Here is an 18693-nt window from a genome sequence, read left to right on the forward strand (position 1 = left end):
ATTAGGTCACATTGCCACAATTGGGCCAGAGGAAAGCTGTGTGCTGATTAGCTTAAGATTGGCTTCCTGGCCCAACATTCAGCAAGCAGGATGAGATTACCAAGATGGGCCTTGATGCTAGGCTTTAGAACAATCAAATATGGATTCTTCAACATGCTTTAGACTTGGAAATACCTCCCAATTCTCTTAGACAGTGTGGAATAACAGTGTCTTTCTAAAGCAAAGGAAATCTAGCTTAGAAAAAAGAGAAAAAATGAATTTTGGGTAGCCAATCAATAGTTCACTACTGAGTGGTAAAGCTAGACTGAGCCTGAGGAATGGTGATGATTTAAAAAAAAATACCCCAGGGACTGTTATATGGCTTTGCAGAAAACCATTCCTACCTAACCTAGATTTTGGCAAAGATGAAACAGATTTGCATTAATAATTTCTGAAATGTTATTAAGCTTATACAGCTTGGCCCATCCCCAACAATGGCTCATCAAATCAAAGGCCAATTTGTGCATATATAGAACTGCATTCACAATTAGCATATGAATCTGTTGTTTTCCTGTAATTATGATGTATCTTGTATGCTATCACTTTAGAATAGGATCTAGAAAACTAAAGGTCCTGGGATAGGAAACAAAAGTCCATAAGCTCAAATGAATTATAATTTGGGCATCAAAACTATGAGAAATATTATTGCAAAATAAGAGGCTCTTGTGTTTTAGAGATATTTTTAAATCTTAGTGAAATTAGACTATGCTTCATTTATGATTTATCCTTATTTCCAAATGGTTTTAAGGTGGCTGTAACAATTTAAACTCGTATAATATAGGGAAATAAAAAAAATTAGGAAAGAGAAGGGAGGGAAGGGTGAGGGAAATGGAAGAAAGAAATGTTCAGTGACATTTGGGTGTATACTCAGCTTAGTATTGAAGTTTCCTTATTAGTCTGTTAACTCTACAATTTGAAGCAGGCCAGGGATTGGGAGGTATTTCAGCCTCTCTAAACTATGTGCAAAGGAGGTGGTGGGACAAACTTCTAAGCAGGCTGTATCAGTGACTAAGGATCTGAGCCCACGGGGTGCCTCTTCCTCTGGGTGTTATCAATGCTAAGACTTTGACTGTAGCTTGGATTCAAATATGCTACCTCTCTATTCTGGCTTTGGAACAGTTATCTCCTTTGTCCTCTGCCTCACCCAAGAAGGGAGAGAGGTTATATGCAGGAGTCAAAATGCCTGAGTATTTTCAGTTATCCCAGCAATGCATGCATCAAACCCTTCCTTGTTTGGACACCCTTGCAGCTACACCTCCTTTTTAAACAGTACCCTCCATTGTGTCCTTTCAAATATGATCCATTCTTCAACAAGATACCCTTGGTCTCCCTTCTTTCAAGAATTCAGTATAATTTCTGGTCCATAGAGTATACTGTTTTTTATATTCTCCTGGGATTATAAATTTACTAAATCTTCTCAAATATTTTTAGGGTTCAAGACAAGAGAGGGAAGATGCAGTATGTACTCATTCTTCCATTTTTGAGTGAAAGTATTCTCAAATATTTCCATAGTAAAATGAAAAATTCAGAATTAAATAGTTGGGGAATATTTTTCAAATATAGTGTTCCTTTGTGATAATTAGATAAATGTCTTTTTCTCCATTTCCCAAATCATGATCTATGGTTAGTCATGACAAGGCCTGTGGTAAGCTGAATAAGTTAAGAACAGAGCTTGAACATATGTATGTGCAGTGAATCTCTTTATGTGGAAGATACATACCCCCTTCTTTTCCCAGCCTAATGGTATAAATTGCCATAGCTAATGGGTCTAGGATTTTATGTCTTAAAGGACTTGCCATTATTCCTTGAGGGCTATAAAGATCACTGAAATTTGCAACTAGGGAGGCTATTAATTTGCAACTAGGGAGGCTCTATCTTGCTGAGTTATTGTAAGGTTATCTTCTTTCAGCATGTCAATACACAGAGGTTTAATGAGGTTAAGTTGTTCTAATGCATAGAGCTAATTGTAGAGTCAAACATTAACTTGCTGGTCCAAAGTCAGCCTCACCAAGCCAAAGGCCTTTATTCAGTGCTGCACTTAGTAAAGCATACTTTATGTTGCTCCAGCCCAACATGGTAACATGAACTTCTGTTGTATTTATTCCCACCCCAAATCTCTTAATCATATGATGAACCATATGAAATTGCTGTTTTATAGTCCAAATATGGTCAAATATTGGCATTTCATATGGTTCAATCTAGATGAAGAAAAATTTCTGCATCTCATTACACAATATTGTCCTTTAATTGTGTACTGACAGTTTTTCTTTCTCTCTCTCTCTTTTGTTTTAGGGCTGCACCCATGGCATATGGAGGTTCCCTAGCTAGGGGTCAAATTGGAGCCACAGCTGCTGGCCTATACCACAGCCACAGAAACATCAGATTCGAGCTGCATTTTTGACTTACGCCACAGCTCATGGCAATGCCAGATCCTTAACCCACTGAGCAAGGCCAGGGATACAACCTGTGTCCTCAATGGATACTAGTCAGATTTGTAACCCACTGAGCCACAATGGGAACTCCTGTAACCAATTTTTAAACATTAAATATTCTAAAATTTTAACTACATTATAGTAGAAATAGTATGAGTTGATGTATCTGACTATTAAATCCCTCATTAACAACATATTTATTTAAGTTATACTTGGTTTACAATGTTGTATCAATTTCTGCTGTACAGCAAAGTAACCCAGTCATATATATATATATATATATATATATATATATATACATATTCTTTTTCTCATATTATCTTCCATTATGTTCTATCACAAGAGATTGGATATAGTTTCCTGTGCTATAGAGTAGTACCTGATTGATCATCCATTCTAAATGTAATAGTTTGCCTCCACTAACCTTAAACTCTCAGTCAATACCTCTCCCTCCCCTCCCCATTGGCAACCACAAGTCTGTTCTTCATGCTTGTAAGTCTATTTCTGCTCTATAGATAGGATCATCTGTGCCATATTTTATTTTATTTTATTTTTTAATTTTTTTTATTTTCCCACTGTACAGCAAGTGGGTCAGGTTATCCTTACATGTATATATTACATTTTTTTTCCCCCACCCTTTGTTCTGTTGCAACATGAGTATCTAGACAAAGTTCTCAATGCTATTCAGCAGGATCTCCTTGTATATCTATTCTAAGTTGTGTCTGATAAGTCCAAGTTCCCGATCCCTCCCACTCCCTCCCCCTCCCATCAGGCAGCCACAAGTCTCTTCTCCAAGTCCATGATTTTCTTTTCTGAGGAGATGTTCATTTGTGCTGGATATTAGATTCCAGTTATAAGAGATATCATATGGTATTTGTCTTTGTCTTTCTGGCTCATTTCACTCAGTATGAGATTCTCTAGTTCCATCCATGTTGCTGCAAATGGCATTATGTCCGTCTTTTTTATGGCTGAGTAGTATTCCATTGTGTATATATACCACTTCTTCCAAATCCAATCATCTGTTGATGGACATTTGGGTTGTTTTCATGTCCTGGCTATTGTGAATAGTGCTGCAATGAACATGAGGGTGCATGTGTCTCTTTTAAATAGAGTTTTGTCTGGATAGATGCCCAAGAGTGGGATTGCGGGGTCATATGGAAGTTCTATGTATAGATTTCTAAGGTATCTCCAAACTGTTCTCCATAGTGGCTGTACCAGTTTACATTCCCTCTGTGCCATATTTTAGATTCCACATATAAGTGATATCATATGGTATCTGTCTCTTTCTGACTTAACTTCACTTAGCATGAGAATATCTATTTGTGTCCATTTTGCTACAAATGGCATTATTTCATTCTTTTTTATGGCTTAGTAGTATTCCACTGTGTATATGTACCATATATTCTTAATCCATTCATCTGTCAACACATATTTAGGTTGCTTTTATGTCTTGGATATTATGAATAGTGCTGCTATGAACATACAAGATGCATGTATGTTTTCAAATTTTGTTTTGCCTGAATATATGCCCAGGAGTTGGATTCCTGGGTCATATGGTAGTTCTATATTTAGTTTCCTGAGGAACCTCCATACTATTTTTCAAAGTGGTTATACCAATTTACACTCCCACCAACAGTGTAGGAGGCTTCCCTTTTCTCCACACCTTCTCTAGCACTTGCTATTTGTAGACTTATTAATAATAGCCATTCTGACTGGTGTGAGGTTACCTCATTGTAGTTTTGATTTGAATTTCTCTAGTAATTAGTGATGTTGAACATTTTTTCATGTGCCTGATGGCCATCTTTATGTCTTATTTGGAGAAATGTCTATTTAGGTCTTGTGCCCCCCTTTTTTTTTTTTTTGTCTTTTTAGGGCTGCACCCATGGCATATGGGTGTTCCCAGGCTAGGTGTTGAATCAGAGCTGCAGCTGCCAGCCTACACCACAGCCATAGCAACGCTGGATCCTTGACCCACTGAGTGAGGCCAGGGATTGAACCTGCAACCTCATGGTTTCTAGTTGGATTCGTTTCCACTGTGCCACAATGGGAACTCCCCCCCCCCTTTTTTTTGCCATTGTTGTGAGTTGTTTTTATATTTTGGCAATTAAGCCCTTGTTAGTTGCATCATTTGCAACTACTTTCTCTCATTCCATAGATTGTTCTTTCTTTTATGGTTTTTCTTTGCTGTGCAAAAGCTTGTTAAGTTAGATTATATCCCATTGTTTTATTTTTGTTTTTATTTCTGTTGCCTTGGGAGAGTGACCTAAGAAAGCATTTGTACAGTTTATGTCAGAATGTTTGGCATATGTTCTCTTCTAGGAGTTTTATGGAGTCTTGTCTTATGTTTAAGTCTTTGAACCATTTTGAGCTTACTTTTGGGCATGGTTTGAGGGTGTGTTCTATTTTCATTGATTTACATACAGTGAGAGCATATTTAAGAAAAGGAATCATTTGTGTTACTATCTTTTCTGTCATGAAAGAGAAATATCTAGTAACTATTAGAAATCTACTCAATTTAGGAAAAACATTGTGAAGAAAAAACATTGAGATTAAATAATTTATTACCATTGCTAAGATGAACACATATACTTGATACTCAATTTTATGCAGAACTTTAAAAAAATAGTTTTAATACAGTATCAAAATTTACACAAGTATTTTGTCAAAAGACCAGTGTTCCTTGTATTAGCTTCAGCAGGCTCTACTGCAGCCACAAAAACTTGTTTTAAATGTCTTCAGAGTGTAGGAATACAACAATTTAAGGGTGAAAGCTTTTCAAGAGAAAGTGTAAATATAGCAAGCAATTTTCTTTTATAGAGTAATAATATAATTAAAACAACATTTTAAAAGAAAAACTTAAATGGTAACCCAATTATGATAATTAGAGAGATAATTCTATAGCAAATTAATTCATAAATATTTTGAAAATAGAGGGCTGCTTTTTCATCACAATAACGTTTAAAAAATAATGAAACTCCTTCACATTCCTTCACCAATAACAACTAATACATGTGTAATGATCCCATTTAAAAATAAGAGCAACAACAGAATACCTGCTATGAATCAAATCTGAGTAATTTAGGGGAAATCTGAAAACTGGGAATTGTTGCATTCCTACTTTTATAATCTTAAACTACAATAAAAACTTAGCATTCTGTCACAGGCCTCTTGCACATTCATACAAGAAACTATCATTGCATTTGGATAAACACAAAATACCTATCATAGCATTTCCAATACACACAGTCTATTATTATATATATATATAACCAAAAATGAAAACTAAGCAAAGCTAGCACACCTCCTTTCCAAACCTCAAGCAATCTGAACAAGAGCTTTTAGCTTCAATAATGAAGGACATGCGTCAGTTTCATAAAATGTTAGATAGCTGCTGTAGGCAAAGAAAGCTTTTTTCATAAATGCAGTGCAATATTTTAAAGTTTACAGAAAGTTTATTAAATATAACAGCATGTCTAGAAACTAAATTGTAGAAAGTGACATCTCACAGCTGGAAACACTTAGAAAAATTATGTTTGCTTGAAATTGTTAATAGTAACATCAATGAATACACTGAATGAAGATGGAGGTTGATATGTCCCCAAGATGTGTCTTCATGAACAATACATCAAGGTGAAAAGAACAGATATATTTATTTTGATCAACTGAAATAAATGGTACTCTCTGATAAGCACTCTACAAAGTCTTGCTACCCTTCTAGCTGGTAAGGAAAATTTATATGTTATTTTTAGCACCTCAAAAGTCAAAAAAAAATCCCAGAAACCTAACCTTATCTTGCATCCAAATTAATAATGCATCAGGAACTAGTGTCTTATTGACTAAAATATAAGAACTAGGTCACCAACTCCCAACGTGGGAAGCTGGAAATCAGCTTTTATCTTGAACCACATGGCAGAACACTCCCACCATTATATGCAATGATTCAATTCTATCAAAACCACTGAGGCTCTACTGGACTCTTCCAATCACGCAGATTTCCCAATTATAATCTTAGATCCGAAGAGTCAAAAATGTTTCAGTTCTAATGAAAATATTGGTACCAAAATGGTGATTTTTCCAAACTACCTTGAGATTGACTGTTGTGAACATCTAAGTGAGAGACATAAAATACAGCTTCAGTTATACTAAATGTCTTAGAGGGAAAATATGTGCAATGTACAATCACTCTGTTACTCAAAGATCATGAAAATCACTCTTCTCTTTTATCACTCTGGCAGTGGTGATGTCATGTTCGAAAGAGAGTGCTTCTCACATTGGTCCTTTGTACTGGTTCCCAGACAAATGTTGCCTAATTCCAGGACACGAACCTGCAGCATCTCCAAGTTTCCTCCATACAACCTTTAAAAAAGAAAAAAAAAAAGTAAGCATCTTAATTGTCCTCTTCCACAAAAAGATGTATTTTTTTTTTTAAGGGAGAATCTATGAAAGGGGCAAAGAGGAATGTGAAGACAAGAGACACGATATTCACATGAATGAACTCAAACACAAAATGTGATGCAAGTTTCTAAATCATAAGAACTGCTCAATAGGTGAGACTACTATGCTTTGTTTAGCCACAGGGGGTCAAAATTAAAAAATGATGTGCCAGCTTACACTAGGTACAAGAAGCGGTCCTCAACTCTGGCTGCACACTCCACACTTGGAGTTGCTCTTAAATAGGTATGATCATCTGCATTTTTTTAAAGCTTTCAACATGATTGTGACATGTAGCCAGAATTAAGAACACATGATGATTTTGCTGTTCAGCAAATCATCCTGGTTCCTATATTATACATTTATTATAAGGGTACCAAAATATTTAATCCATTAAGAACAATGAAGGAGCTTTTGTTCTTAGCTATTTAAGTCCTGAGCTGGTAGCCTTAGGCTCCCTAGTAGATTTCCCTGTGAAGTGGAGGCCTCAGCATACTGGTAGAGAGCTAAGATTTATGATATCTCAGATTACCCCAACAGAAAGCATTACAGGGAAAAGAATACAGGGAAAAGAATAAATTCAAGTTGCAATTACAACGTGTTAAAAATTGGGCCATTTAAAGGCATGATAGCAAAAGATGAGCATAACAATAATATAAGTAAAACCACTGAATCCAACAATGACATACCAACATTAATTAGGAAACACACACAGTATTATAACCCTCCTAGAGTGTTTCACAAGGACCATAAGTATTATGATCTGATTAAGCCCCCCCAAATTAACATTGTTCTAACAAGAACCAGCTGACTCATTAATTATTCATAGATTATTTTCTCTTTTAAAAAGAGCAGATAATCCAGGGAAACCAAGTACTATTCATAAGTAACACATAAGAATAATAGGGTTCTATCTACCTTCATTTCAAAGCCAATGGAATTATTAGTCTGTTTCAGCAGACACTACTATGTGGTAGAGACATCCTGTCATATTTGAAGGCAGTTGTAGTTATGGTCCTTGAATATTTATAAAGCAAATGATACTGGAATGGATGGCTCAAGCTGTGTACAGGGGCATTAGTTAAGTACCATTTCTCTATATACTGACTAAAGTGGTACAAGTATGAAGCAGGAAGCCAAAGGGATGCTATGGACTTTCTCCCCTAGCTGTTAAATGGTATATACAATTACAGTTATTCAGGATGCTTTGATGTCCCATTTAGAAGCAGAGGACAGACTCAAACAGGGGTATAAGGCATTAGATAATTACAACTCAACAGTGCAACCCCTCTTCAAGTATTCCAATATAGAATGCTATGGGCCTTAACCCTGAAATTACTGTGTGGTGAAAGGAAACTCAGAGGAAGCTCTGACATCAGCCAAGGATACTAAGGTGGACACAGTGCAGTGGCTTGTTAACTAAAAAGAGCAGAACAGGTGGGGATCTGAGATGGTGGCTGAGATGGCCAGTCAAATATATCAGCTCTTCTCATGGAATTTACATGAGCCAAACAGACAAACCTAAGATAAAACCATTACCACAAAAAGATTTAATGTTTCTTAGAAGGCAGTCTATTTTTTGTGGTATAGTTTGGGAAGAGAATAAAAGCACTTCATGCTTACGAATCAACATGATGGTGCTGTAACAGTCTTTTCATCGTATAGATGTTATCTCCAGAAAGAACACCAAAGGCTGAGATAAAACTATTATCTTTAGTGAGAAGACTCAGGTAGAATTTAATCTCACACTATGAGAAAGTTTTATATCTGTAACATTATTATAAAAGCACATAGTTCTTCTAATCTTAGACAAGTTATTTCTTAGAAACCAGCTGTGAAACTGTCTTGCAATCTGTATTTTTCTTCTCCAATATATATGCTATGTGTTTTTTACGATGATATAACTTACAATGGTGACACAAATATGTTAAACCAACACTTTTTTTTTCTCTTGGCTTTTAAATAGTTTCCAAATATAACAGTGCTAATAATCAGATTTGAACTAGCTTACATTCTTTTTGCTTGCATCTTGCAAGACAAAAGTGGGCAGTTAGGAAAGATGCCCTAGAAAACTTGTGAAGGTAAAAAAGATTTGACCCCTAGCCTGGGAACCTCCATGTGCTGCAGGTGGTGTGGCCCTAAAAAGACAAAAAAAAAAAAAAAAAAAAAAAGAGAGAGAGAGAGACAGAGAAAGCTTTTGGTTTTCTGAAGTCAACAACAATACCACTGTATGTGGCCCTTGGAAGGATTTTTGAAGAAAAAAAAAGGGCTAAGATCAATGCAAAACTTAAGATCCTATTCATTAGTGGGTCTCTTCTATGACTAAGAAATTAGTTTTCTAATGTCTAGAGACCTTTCATCAAAAACCCCCAAACCCAAAACAATCCCATTTCTTTATAGAAATTCTGGCAGTAAGCACAATGGAGACGACCTCCCCTATAAGATACATGCACTTTCTTTCCTCCAGGATGAAAAGCAAAGTGCCCACCCAGATTAATCACACTTGGGGAAATGGAAAGAGCTGGTCCTCAGAGAAAATCAGGGTATATACCTGACTTCACTGCTGATTCGAGAACAATATGAGAAAGTCACTTAATTTCGGAATTGTAGTTTCTTCAAATATGAAGTGTGAGTGTGGGGTTCTCACCCAGGAGTTCCTACCCAAATTGCCCGTGATCTGGGGGCGAACTCAGACTTCCAAATTACGAAGGCACCTCCTATGACTCTGACAACCACTGGAATATGAATGACCTTTTAAGGTCTCTTCTAGTTGTACAATTCCTAATGTCTGAACTTTCTCATTCTTTAGGCAACAGATGGGAAGCAACAGGCCTTCCTGAGCATGTGCTTCAAAATTTTAAATTGAGCTGAGAGAAATATTCAGATGGAAAAACCTTAAGGACAGAAGAAAAGCTACAGGAGGTGAACAGTGATGAATTTAGGAAATTATGACATTTAGAACTGAAAACAGACAAAAAACAGATATTCAGGAAAGAAAAACAGGTATTTGGAAATGATTGCAAAAGAAAAACAGCCACAAGCAAGCAAGCAGGAGCCTCTATGTGCTGGGGCAAGAGTGTTAAAATGTCCATGGGACTTACTATTTATCACTTACTGGATTCTAGGAACACCCTAGGAAGGTAGATAAATGGAATAGTCCAAATAGCCTAAAGCTTAAGGATATTTCTAAGCAATTTTGATATCTTAATGGACAAAGAATATAAGGATAAAAGTATAGTATAGAGCCAATTCAAATCAGTGCTTAGTATAATCGGCAGTGAATTTTTGCTTTCAACAAATGTCTTCCTCTGTAATATTCTTAGTTTTTTAAAATAAGCTTCACAAGTTATACTACTGATTAAATGATACATCCAAGCATTAAAATTCAGTCAGATTAATAAAATCCAAAGCCCAGTAATGATACATAGGATATTCATTGTGAAAATAGCATGTCCATTTTTTTTTTCACTGTTTGTCTATGACATCATAGGTAGATTTCTACCTATGATGGCTGTCTATCTCCTCTTACTATTTTTGAGCTTGCATCAACCACTGAAGGTAAAGATACTGCTTGGCATGACATGAAGCCTACCTATATGCATGAAGAACTAAGCCAATATTACCCATTAAGATGGTGATTTTTTTCCCCAAGCATTTTCTTTGTTTGTCACAGGTTTTTAAACACCAATCTTTATAGAACTTTAAGAAAATTTATGAAATGGAAATTGATTTATCAAAACTAGTAACATTTTAGAAAACTTATTCAGAAACTCTTACAAGTCTTTTGGAAGACAGAATTGGCTGATTATCGCTTACCTGAATATTTTATAGCATGATTATTATGTTAATAAAACTGCAATAAAATTTACTAAAAAAATCAAGGGGGAGGTTTGTTTTATTTTCATATAAAAAAGATAAAGGCATGTGGTCAGCATTTTAAAAAGTAGATATTCATGAAGCAATAACTAAGCTATGATGAAGCTTTCAACACAGAATACACAATAAAGCACATTAAACTTACATTGCACATTTCTCTGACTATAGCTTTTTCTGTCTCACTAAGGTCATGTTCATACTCTTTACCCTGTTGACGATCTATAGTTTCCTGAACATCCAAGACCTGGATTTGTTGAAAAAGAGAAGCAAATTTCACACGGGAAAAAAAAACTTGTTAGTTATGAATAAAAATCAAGGAGCTCCACTTTGTAAAACCTTTAGTTTTCTCCATGTCTGCATATCAGAGTGGAATAGTATATGGCAAAATCTTTTAAAATAATTGATTGTTCTGAAACCTATATGGAATCAACTCTGCTTGATTTTCAAATGGCCATTAAGAGCAATCTATTGTATCACTAATAGTCAATGGAAGTCATTACCTAATACATGGTTTAGTCATTGTCTAAGATAATGACCAAATTAATTAAATACATCTAATTAAGATAAACCTGACTGTGTCAAGCATTTGAAAACAGTCAATAATTCTTGCTCTATTGTAAAGATGAGCAATACAATTAATTACAAACCAAATAAACAAGTCCGAATGATATGTAGACACATCCTACAGGAAAAAATGACTAAAAAGGATGATAGTAACAGGTGAATCTGGTCAGAACCCAGGAATATGTAACCTAAGAACCTCTGTTTATATGGACACTACTGACCTCACCATTCTTCCCTGGATGTGTTCCCAGTGCCTAGGAAAGAACTATAAAGACAGCTCTTTGAAAGAAGCAAAGAGAAGCAATGAAATATTTTCATTCAGCAGTGAAAATATTTGAGCAACCCTAAATATTTTTCACGAAAGTAAACAATTTTAGCAGCCTGTAATTCTAATTCTCTAAATTATCACACGGATTGATAAAATTATTTTCAAAGTTTTCAGTCCATACTTTCTATTGTACAAAAGAGGACAAAACTTTGGTTTTGAGTGCTGTGTTTATTTTTCTCTACATCAGCTCATAAAGTATAGCTGTAGCATTAAAAAAAAAAAAAAAGACACTTTTCTTAACAAAAGCTCCTGTGGAATCCACACTGAACTGTAATACTGCTAAACTTGGTTCAATTGTTGTCATGGTCAATTCTGATGGCTATAGCCAAAGGTGTCACCTGAGAATTTGCACCAATGAACAGGTGAACCAAAGGAAGTAACTTAAGCCTCAAGTGGGACCTTAATATCAAGCTCATGGAAACTGAGACTACAGCTATATTTGTAATTCAGCTATATTAGTAATTCAAATCTATAATAATCTAATTCACAGGCTTTATTGTAATAACAGCTAGAAGTTTCAATGAGAAAGATACTACTTCTGTGTAGGATATGACAGTGGTAACTGAAAACCTCCTCTTGGTGCTCAACTCAGAGTCCAAGGAAATCACTGATGATGCTCAGTGAATATTCATAGAAAACTTAACTCCTGGAACAAGCTCATTTGCCTACAAATTCAATTTATAATGCACTTCAGAGATGTCAAATCAGTTAATTTTTACTAAGTGCAGTGATGCTCCAATTAAGTTATCATGAATTTTAAAGCAAGAAAAATGTGGTGTTATTACAAGTGTGCTAATTCCTCACACTGATTTATAACATTTTCCCCACAACTATGACCATAGAGTTTATTAAATCCTTGAGATTAAAATATATATATATATATATCAGAAGCTGAGAAACAGAGCCATTGTTCTATTCATTTTAAAACAAAAATATTATGCTATAAATCACCTCTAGGTTGATAGCTTTTAAAAACATGTCGAGAGGCTGTATTTCTCTTTTTCACACTGAGATATTCTGAAGCTGTGTTTCCCAGAGGCTATATTTGCACATATTTCTGTTTCAAGACATAGTTAACTTACGAAAGCAAATGCATCCTCTATTCAAGAGCCTCCAGCCACCCAATCAAGATGCTTCAATTGCTCAGCATTACCCATCGCCAAGTGAGGACACTTAATGTGTTCTGATTATAAAATAATATCCTCCTCTTGAGATAAAATTTTATATGAAAATTAAAGAATGAATTCAGAGAAAATTGAAGAGTTCTTCCTTGCCCTCCCCTTCGTTGTAGGCCAGCCTAACACAGCTGCATTGAGAAATTTGGGAAAGACTGCAACGTGACCCACTATGCTGATCGGATTTGAACTGCATTTGCCATTTAATAAGGTAATGGGCTGAAACAGCTTTCAAGCAGTTTGGAAAGTAGGGCAATGTGATGCCTTTGGAGGACGTGCAGACACTGATACTATGGGATTGAAGCCACTCCTTCATTTTTCCATTTCTGAAATGCTTTTCAGATTGCTTGTGCCTGATTTATGCTAAAGTCACAGTGTGTTTAGCATGCTGTTCATACTAAACAGTATCCAAATGCTCTTGCAGAGAACAAGACATTGATTAGTCAATAAACCAGCACCCGCCAGATGTAGGGCAGTGCCCCTCATTTTGCTGTGCCTTCCATGAATTCCTCTCAGTTGCTCACTTAGTGAGGTTTCCCAACTGAGATAGGAAATGTCAAGGGCATTTCCAAAGGGCCAAAGAGCCACCAGCATGGTTCTGCTACCTCCCTTCATCAGCAATCGGTATGTGCTTGGGAGCAGCAAACTCATTTCATCTAAGTTCTAGAAAAACATAATGAGGGAGCTGAATCTACTGCTGAAATATAATTATCCTCTAGTCAAGTAAATATTTTGAAGTTCCCATCTACTTCTTTCTTTGCTTTATGCATGCAAGGAGAATGTGGCCCCTTCAAGAGAGTGCATCTTTAGGATGCTGATAAATCATCCTGTTTGTTTTTTGGCCATGCCTGGGTTTTTTTTTTGGGGCATGGCCAAAAAAAAAAAAAAACCAAAACAATTTTAGAATAGCCATGAAACCCATGGAGCAGAGCAGGACTGAAGTACTCCACCTTCTTTATGATTCAGAAAGCTCTGATTAAGGCTATATGTTAGGAATTCTAGATAATTTGAAGGACAGTGTTTCATACTTTGGAAATGATAAAACTTCAAGGAATCATCTCAGTTTTCAAGATGATTCTTATTACCTGCAGATTTTTCTCTTAGATAGGTATATATTTACATTGCTTATTTTACTTATTGGGAAACTCACTACTAGTAAAGAAAAACAAATGATAAATTTCATCCTTATCTTTTTTTAAGCCATTGAAGAATCTGAAGTATAATCCAAAAATAAAATATCTTTGTAAGACCATGTATCTATTTTTTTCTAATACTCTATAAAGAACTATTAGGCATTAACTAGAGTTTGAAGACCTGATCTCTGTTTAGTGGTGAACAGAGAAGGTTTTTGTTTATTTCAAAGCTTTTAGTAAGTTGCACAGTGTACCTAAATTGCATAAAGAAAGAAAGATATGGTATCCTTCCTTGTTTTGGCCAACTATTAACTCCCTATATTTGAAGACATCCATGCTACAAACACTGCACAGAAGATACCATAACAATATTTTACACATATGGATATAACATGCACATCAGACTTCAACTTCAATGCAGATAGATATGAATCACATTACTCAAAACAAAATGATAAACCAGAGATTCAACCATAAGTATTTGAACCCATTGTTAGTTTAAAAAAATTAAAATCATACTTCAAAAATTAAGATTTTAAAAAAAAGGTACACCATAAGGGGTCAAAAAATAAAGTATCTATGATTAAAACAAGACCGTGAGGATTACCAGACTATATCGAACAAGCCACAACACAACTGAAGTACTGGATAAATGGTTGTACGCAGTTGGTTACCTTAAGAGAGTGTACCACGGGTTCAGGCTGCTGAGAAGGTGTGGTATGTCCACTGAAGCTAGCTGGAGAGTTGGGTGAACTGTTACTCCCATCAGCCCCTGATGACAACCTAAAAGAACCCTTAGTAGAAAATCAACAACTTTGTTATTAAAACAAAAGTCGTTTATAACTGCAGAGATGTCATTCAATATTCAGTTGCACTGCCAAGCGAGAATTAGCCATTTTGTTAATTTTTTTCTAGCCTGTCCTAAGGTGCTATCAACCTGTTAATTGGAATACACTTGCTGCTTGACCAGCAAAAAAACTTAACCAAGAGCCATAGCTATGCACGTCCAGATGTCACTTCTGATTTACCAAAGAGAGCTATGCCCCCTAAGGAATGCCCATTAAGAACATTTCAAGAATGATTTTTGAAACATAAAGATACTCTAGTGGAGGGAATTTGTGAGTTACTCCACAGCTGAGTTAAACATGCTCACTCAGCAAAGCCACATCCCATATGTTTCAGAAAATACAGACACATCACATTGTTGCATTGGAGAAATGGTGTCCCTTATAAAACCCTTCTTTGTGGGAAAGACCTGTAGTGGAACTTTTTCCAAAGAGATTTAACCAAATTCAATATTCAAGAATTCTCTTATTTAAAATAATGAAAAACAAAATAGATCACAAATTGCATATTTACAGTTTAGTGACTGCAACTAAATTGCTGAGAAATCAGAACCTGGGTATTATTAATCTCACCCGTGAGAGCCATAGTCACCCATATAGGAACTGGGAAAAATAAAAAATGTCACTTTTTCTAAAGGTTCCTTGGGAAACTACTGGATCAGGAAAGAAAAAAGAATAGCAGTGATCTACCTCCTATCAGAAACAGTTTAGAGAGGGTATTCCAAGCCTGTTTCTAGGGCCTCAGAGATAATTTCTGTCCATCAATAAATCTATAGTTTTTTCATAACTTACAGATTAATAACTGTTCCATTTATCTTGATCCTATGAATATAATCCCCTGAAAAGGAGCCACTGAAGGTGTATCATGTGTGGATTCATAAAAGGAGAAACAACGGTGGACTGGGACATGAATTTTCTAGCACCTACACAAGTGTGTCTATGCCGTGCAATTTAGGGATGGGAGAAAGAAGCTGAGCACAGCAATAGTTTTGAGTTTTATATGAATCTTGTTATTTGTAGAGAAATGGGCTCTCCCCACTGATTTTTACAAAGATTATCATTTATGCAATTTGGAACATCTTCTCCCTTCCCTTGTCACTGTCATTCTTCTCTGCCCTTGAAGGCTATCCTTGCCACCTCACAAGCAACTGAGGCTGTGTTCTTTTCCTTCCACATTCAGGTCAGGTCCTGGCCCCACCCTCACTAGCCAACAGGGAGAGGAAACCATAGAATATAAAATTTAGAGGACATCTCCAGTTTCTGTCCTCCTTCACAATTAATGACAAATTAGTAGCAGGTGATGACACAGGATACACAATCATAAGAGCCCTAAACCCCTCTGGGGAAAAAAAAATAAAAGATTCATTTTGCTGTACTTGTAATTCAGATCAAATCAGACATCATAGCACCCAACACAAATAATGGAAGGTAAAGGGAAGTATTCTGAAGTAAAGATGGTTAATAATGGGTACACCCTCCCCTACCCCAATCCCATCAGTAAATTTGGACATCCTCTTCCTTGGTAGAGATCAAATATTTTCAAAACAAAGTCATCATAAAGAAAGCTCTTCTTCCCTGAAAAGCTCTGGTTCTCTACTATTCTCTTTCCCTGCTGGTACCATCCAAATGAACTCTTTTGAAAAGGATTCTGAGGTCATACAGAGTTCAGGTCAACTTTCTCATTTAGGACCAGCACTGCAGTGCTGTCGTTTCCTCTGACAGGTAATGTAAATTGGTAGGCAACAGTCCCTCCCCCTCTGGGTTACACTCCCTCCCAACTTTCAAAGCCTTTTTCACCCAGACCCTTGCTTTAAAAAGTTCCCTTCCCAGACCTGGCAAAATGATAGGTTATGTCCAGTCTAGCTTGCTTTTCTTTGGGCATGGGGCTTCTCTCTTTCAGGTTATTCTGGTTTAAGAGAACTTCTGAAATCAATGATAAGTAGCCTCCTTAAACCAAATACTTTGGGCAATTTAGCATTGTTTGACTTAAGGAGAGTCTTGTCTATTCAGAAACACACACTCTTAAAGAAGTTTCATCATCATCACCATAAGGGCTATAATGGAAACTACGTAGTGGGGAAAAACTTACCATTCAGGGATTAAAGTTCTACTTCAAATTTGCTTTGCAAGCCATGGACTAGTAATCACTGGAAAGGTTAAAGCTCACATTGTATGTGCTTTTTGTGATGCCACGAAGATTACTGAATGCCTGGTAAAGGTGAACAGGTGCTAAATAGTTTTCAGATTATAACAGAAACAAGCACCTCTTTTTATTTATCACATCTCAGTTACTATAAGATAAAAGGTTAGATTTGTATGTGCTTATTAGTAGAATCAGACAAATCTCTGGAGTTTTTTCTGGGCTCAATCAATACCCTCTCTCTCAGGTGACTAATACATTTCCACTGAAGTATTTTTTAAAACATGTTACTAAATACTAGCATGGCATAATTTTAAATAGTCCTTTGAAGTTTATTTCAGTAAGAGTGATCCTGTTTATTTAAACTGTTTTGGCTGGCTCAGTAGACAGAGAATTTAAAAAGAGAAAAATGTTAATAAAACTGGAAATGTGACTCCCAGCTTCAGGTTGCTGGTTTTCAAGCTACATGTGATCACATAGTACATGTACCACCTCTTGGGTCAGTAGTCAATTTGAAAGAGCAAGGAATACTTTTCTGGGCTAATCATGAGACATTTGATGGTGTCTAACCATTCATTTTCATGGTCACTGACCCTTTAAACTCCTTTTCATAAAAGATGCAGGTAACTTCATTTTTCTCTAATATTTGAAATTACTCAACTTTCACCCCTCAGGTAATAAAAAACACTCAGGGCAACTGTTTAGCAGGTGAAAGATTCTGCTCCCAACTTCCCTCCCCTAATCTGGACACACCGTGAATTTCTTTTATGTGTACAGACTTCTTTTTCCCCCCCTCCAGTATAACTTTTCCTCTAGCAAAAGAAGCCATCTGATTACACACGAGTAAGCAACAGCTGACTCATCTTCACTCACCGGGAGAGTGGGCAGGCATCGTCCTATTCCTCGGCACCCTTGCCACCACTGCAAGACCCGCCGGGCTCTGGGCCCCCAGCCTTTCTCCATATTTGAGCTGTTTCTAGTTGGAGGTTGCCTTCTATTCTGGGTGGCCTTATATTTGGAACAATATAGTACAATCACTCAGAAAAATACTGTTCCCAAGTCTCAAGAAAGCAGATAGAACAAGAAGCTTAATGAAATGAACCACAATGACCACAATGGCAAGCTGTAACATGCACCTAACTAGGGGAAAAATTAAAATAAAAACTCACTGAATGTCCTGTCTTTGAGAACTAATACTGATTTTTTAAAAAAGTTTTGGGCAAAGGTATAACTAATTCTCAAGCTATTAATAGAGATAGATGATAATGCAAAAATTCCAGAAAAAAAAATTGAAGCTACTTAGACAACTTAATTTTGTTGGTTTTACTTGTGAGAAATAGGTAATTAACATAATTCTTCCAAATATTTAACTGTAATTTCAGAATTTAGAAATTATTTAAATGCAATTGGGAGTACTCTGACCTTTTGTTAAGAAACACAAGTTGGGCAGATGTTGTCAATAATGCTCAGAAAAACTGACACTGCATCAAATTCTCAGCAAAGTTTCTGCACACTGAAGAATATATAATGAACTAAGATCACCATTGCATTAAAATAACTATTTTACATGGGACATATACATAATTATCAAAATTTCTATTAATCAGTTAATTCTCAAATTTCTGTGCTGATTAGAACTAGAGATATCATGTAATGGACATAAAAAGAAAATTTAAAAAAAATTTCCCCTAAATTTTAGTTTTTTCTGTCACCAAATTGTGTAATTTTAC

General features: G+C 35.9%; 2 protein-coding genes across 53 annotated transcripts in view; one reads left to right on the forward strand and one right to left on the reverse strand.

Annotated features, from left to right (window-relative positions):
* LOC146404786 (uncharacterized) overlaps window positions 1-18693 on the forward strand; it is a 64715-nt gene that overhangs the window by 37606 nt on the left and 8416 nt on the right. Inside the window, exons 3-4 of one of the 3 annotated variants that reach the window (XM_085019291.1) lie at window positions 6902-7018; window positions 9712-10779. The exons of 1 other annotated variant lie outside the window; for it this stretch is intronic. In XM_085019291.1, the coding sequence (XP_084875417.1) occupies window positions 6902-6961 (60 nt within the window). In that variant the 3' untranslated portion in view covers window positions 6962-7018; window positions 9712-10779. Of the gene's footprint in view, window positions 1-6901; window positions 7019-9711; window positions 10780-12961; window positions 13057-18693 lie in introns of those variants that run through there. One more of the 3 variants, XR_014841940.1, reaches the window with a different exon arrangement.
* CCDC85A (coiled-coil domain containing 85A) overlaps window positions 5015-18693 on the reverse strand; it is a 691220-nt gene continuing 677541 nt past the window's right edge. For 30 of the 50 annotated variants that reach the window (XR_014841929.1, XM_085019267.1, XM_085019261.1 and 27 more), the window contains one exon: window positions 5015-6827. Coding sequence is in view for 49 of the 50 variants with exons in the window: in XM_085019261.1 (XP_084875387.1) it covers window positions 6738-6827 (90 nt within the window). In the remaining variant the exon portion in view is untranslated. Of the gene's footprint in view, window positions 6828-10923; window positions 11023-14652; window positions 14773-17836; window positions 17972-18693 lie in introns of all 50 variants that reach the window. The other 20 variants (XM_005662538.4, XM_085019225.1, XM_085019224.1 and 17 more) reach the window with 4 other exon arrangements.

The sequence above is a fragment of the Sus scrofa genome, chromosome 3 (assembly GCF_054392235.1).
Source record: "Sus scrofa isolate SSC_HxYL_T2T_F1_AM1 chromosome 3, Sscrofa_HxYL_maternal_Yorkshire_Landrace_v2.0, whole genome shotgun sequence".
Classification (NCBI taxonomy): domain Eukaryota; kingdom Metazoa; phylum Chordata; class Mammalia; order Artiodactyla; family Suidae; genus Sus; species Sus scrofa.